This window comes from Alligator sinensis, unplaced genomic scaffold, assembly GCF_000455745.1.
Source record: "Alligator sinensis unplaced genomic scaffold, ASM45574v1 scaffold1329_1, whole genome shotgun sequence".
In the NCBI taxonomy this organism is placed as follows: domain Eukaryota; kingdom Metazoa; phylum Chordata; order Crocodylia; family Alligatoridae; genus Alligator; species Alligator sinensis.
Window position 1 is genome coordinate 1,200,891 of NW_005842460.1, and position 3,584 is coordinate 1,204,474.

Here is a 3,584-nt window from a genome sequence, read left to right on the forward strand (position 1 = left end):
GGGCACAGACCCTGCAAAGCTCCCCCCACCCGGCCCCACTGGCCCCCTGCCTCACCGGCAGTTGCCCCGGCTCACCCCACCCAACCCATCTGTCCTCTCCCTGCACCAGCCCTGAACTTACCCCCCACCCCAGCTGGACTGGGGCCAGGGACAGCCAGATGCTGCTCCTCCCATCAGATGCCAGCAGCAACCAGAGCAGGGCCCATGCTCTCCCCGTGGACCCAGCATAGCAACCAGGCGAGGCATCTCTGCTCTTGACTTTTTATTGATTGGGGGGGGGGCAGGCGACAGAGCGGGAGCACAATAACTTATATAAATAAAATCAGAACCGGGAGGAATCGGATGCCCCAAGCGGGGAGGGGACTGGGGGGGTCTGTACACTTTAGATAGCACCAGAGAGCGCCAAGCCCGTGGGATGCAGCCGGAGCCAGGCGCAGGCCCTGCAGCAGCAGCAGGGGAGGGGGCTTTTGTGAGCCCCCGGGGACCCGCGCAGGAAGGAGCTTGGAGCTGCCGTGCCGACAGCACCCTGGAGCCAGGGCCCCGATCTGCTCCTGCCTCCAGCTGGGAGGCAGCCCAGAGTCCCCTCAGCCGGGTGCAATGCAGGGCTCATGCCACACAGCTGAGCGCCCCAGCTCCAGAGGCCTGCGCGGCAGCACTGCTGTGGTCCCAGCCTGCCTGCACGGCCCCCGCTGCGGGGAAGCAAGGGGGAAGCCAAGCCAGCTTGTTGCCCTGTCCCTGGGCCCGTGGCTTCACCACCCTGCGGCTGCCCCTGGCTGGAGGGGGTGGGCACGGCCTGGCTTCGCAGCGGTGGGGGTGGAAGACATCCTGTGTCAGGCGCTGGGGCCCGTGCAGGATTTGGTCTGGAAGGGGGCAGGGCAGAGCAGAGAGCCCCAATCCTGCCTGGTCCCATGGGGCGCAGCATCCAGGGGCCCTCAGTCCGGCCCTGGACCTAGCCCTGGCTCCCGCAGGACGAGAGGCTGTCGTAGAGCGAGTCGCTGAGCGACTCCGAGTTCTCCAGCCCGGCTGGGCCCTGCCCCGTGTCCCGGGATCCGGCCTCCGTGCTGCCTTCCTCGCCCACGTCCGAGGCACTGGGCGTCCGGCTGCTGCTGGCACTGAGTGCCAGGGAGGGCGGGGGTAGGGGTGGGGGCCCCTCCGAGGCTGCCCGCTTCCTTGCCGTTGTGCTGCGTGCAGAGCCCTGCGGGGAGAGATGTGCCGTGAGCCCCCAGCTGCCGCCATGCGGGTAGCCCCAAGTCCCACACAGTAACGAGTCTCGCACTTTAATGACCCGCGGTGCCAAAAGCAACATCCTTGTGCTCTTACCCCCGCTGGCCCGCGCAGTCCAGCCAGGTCCCCGGGGGTGCACAGGAAGGGGTCGGCTGCGGGGCCCCCGCTGGCCCGGATGTTGGGGAAGGTCCAGTTCCTGCCTTGCTGGGCTCGGCGCGGCTTCCCCAGTTCAGAGTGGGGCTCTGTGGCTGGAGGGAGACCGTGGTTAGAGGCTGGGACGGCAGGGAGAGGGATGGGGGTCACACCCCTTGCAGGGAGCAGACAGGCACCGAGCACGCCCCAGGCACCCACCTTCATGGCAGACCCGGTGGCCGCGCAGGCTGGGAGGTGGTGCGGTGCTGGGGGGGACCCCGGGGGGCCCCGGCACGTCCTCCAGGCTGGGCACCTCCCTCTCCAGCGTCCGGGCCTTGCGGGGCACCTTGGTGCTGGCCGGGGGCCGCCCCGGGGCCGTGCCCGGCGGTGTGTCTGACCGTGACTTGGGCTTGGGGGGCGGTTTGCTGGGCACCCCGCTGCAGTAGTCAGGTGGGGGGAAGGTGCCAATGCCACTGTCCAGTGTCCGCGTCAGGGAGCCACATGCTGGGGGGACAGGGACGGGGGAGTTAAATACACAGCCCCCTACTCCCGGATCCATCAGCGCCCCCCAGGACCAGCCTCTCCCTTGCACTGGGGAAGACCCCTCCCAGGGTGGGGACAAACCCAAGAGTCCCAACATCCCCAGGGCCACGAGACCCATCACTGGGGGAGAACCCAAACCTGGTCCCCAAATCTCCCCACTCCTTCCCTGTGCGCTCAATCGGGCCGAACCATCCCAGGGCCCCTGTGCCAAGATGCCCCCGGGGTCACCTGGGAAGTGCTGGGCGGTCACAGCCTCGGCTAGGCTGTCATCTGGCGGGAGACCCTCCCTGAGGCTCAAATCTGGGACCTGCAGCCAGAGGAGATGGGGGGGCGGTGAGTGGGCACCAGGGGCCATGTGCCACCCCACCCGCAGTAGGGGCACTGCCCACCTTCTCGGGGGGCTCCTCGCAGCTGCGGAGGTGGCCGACGATGCCATTGCGGGGGGGCCGGAAGAGACGGGGGTCTTTGGCGTCATGTGGGATCCTCTGCAGCTCCAGCAGCTCATTCTTCTGCTCTAGCCGGCTGTCGAGAGACGTCTCCTTCCCGTCCACCCTGCGGGCAGCAGGTGGAGTGAGCCCCCAGCTAGGGACATGGGGCTCCTGGCCCCTTACCCCGAGACCCTGTGTGCTGCTCAGGCCAGAGTGGGGATCATGGCAGCCCCTAGCGGGGAGCAGCCGGGGGCACAGAGGCCATTGCAGCCCAAGAGAGAACCCAGGAGCCTGGGCACCCGGGCCTGCAGCACATTCATACACACGCTGCTCCTGCACCAAACACCAGGGACCAGCCCCATCCAACCCCAGCCCCAGCCCCACTACCTGTCGAGCAGCTGCTGCATGAAGTCCTGGGCTGTGACCTCGCGGTACAGGGCCTGCAGCTCGCTGGGTGTGGGCTCGCGGCGCCCATGGGGCCGCGCGCGGTCGCGAGCCAGCCCATGGAGGTAAGCCTTCTCTTGCTCCAGTGCCTTGCGCAAGTCCTCCGCCTTTTCCATCAGCTTGGAGATGTTGAGGCTCTCGGCCTCCAGCTTGCGGGCAGCCAGCCGGACCTCACGGCGCAGCGGTGTGGCACCCGGCCCCCGCTCCCGCCGCTCCTCCTTGGCCTTGCCAGGCTCTGGCCGCCGGCTCAGCGCTGGCAGCTTGCTCTTGCGTAGCCCAAACCAACTGGCCAGGCCACGGGAGTCCTTCTGTTTCACCTCGGGCACCGGCCCCCGATCCTGCCCCTGCAGTCGCAGCACATTCTCCTCAATGCCCTTCATCACCTTCTCCTCGATGGCCGAGGGTGGCCCCGGCCCACCAGGACCCTCAGGGGCTCTGCGCTCGGGGCCCGTTGGAACCTCCTCTGTGGGTGGGCGTGGCACCGCGGTCTTGCCTGCCCCGGCTTTGGTGGGCGACTTTGATGGCAGCTTGGTGGGCTTCCCATGGGGGCTCTTGGTGCTCTTTCCTGGGGGTGCCGGGGGTGCCCGGGGTGGGTTCCTGGCACCAGGCGGGGGCCCTGCCGGACACCCCGTAGCCAGCGGGCGTGTCTTGGTGATGTGGTGCTTGCCAGAGCAGGCCTCAGCCTCCAGCCGTGAGCCCACGGAGCCGGAGAGGTAGCAGCGCGCTGGGAGCTCTGCGCTGGGGCCGTGCTCCTGGTGCTTGAGGCTGCCGCCCACCCGTGCTGACACCCGGGGCTCAGCTGCGTCCTCGCTA

General features: G+C 68.6%; 1 protein-coding gene across 1 annotated transcript in view; it reads right to left on the reverse strand.

Annotated features, from left to right (window-relative positions):
* Positions 1–224: 224 nt before the first annotated feature.
* The window catches only part of NCKAP5L (NCK associated protein 5 like), a 6,991-nt gene continuing 3,631 nt past the window's right edge, over positions 225–3,584 (reverse strand). Inside the window, exons 6-11 of the mRNA XM_025212404.1 lie at positions 2,715–3,581; positions 2,289–2,451; positions 2,128–2,206; positions 1,576–1,860; positions 1,321–1,472; positions 225–1,195 (exon numbers count right to left, since the gene is read on the reverse strand). Coding sequence (XP_025068189.1) covers positions 950–1,195; positions 1,321–1,472; positions 1,576–1,860; positions 2,128–2,206; positions 2,289–2,451; positions 2,715–3,581 — 1,792 coding nt within the window. The 3' untranslated portion in view covers positions 225–949. The remainder of the gene's footprint in view (positions 1,196–1,320; positions 1,473–1,575; positions 1,861–2,127; positions 2,207–2,288; positions 2,452–2,714; positions 3,582–3,584) is intronic.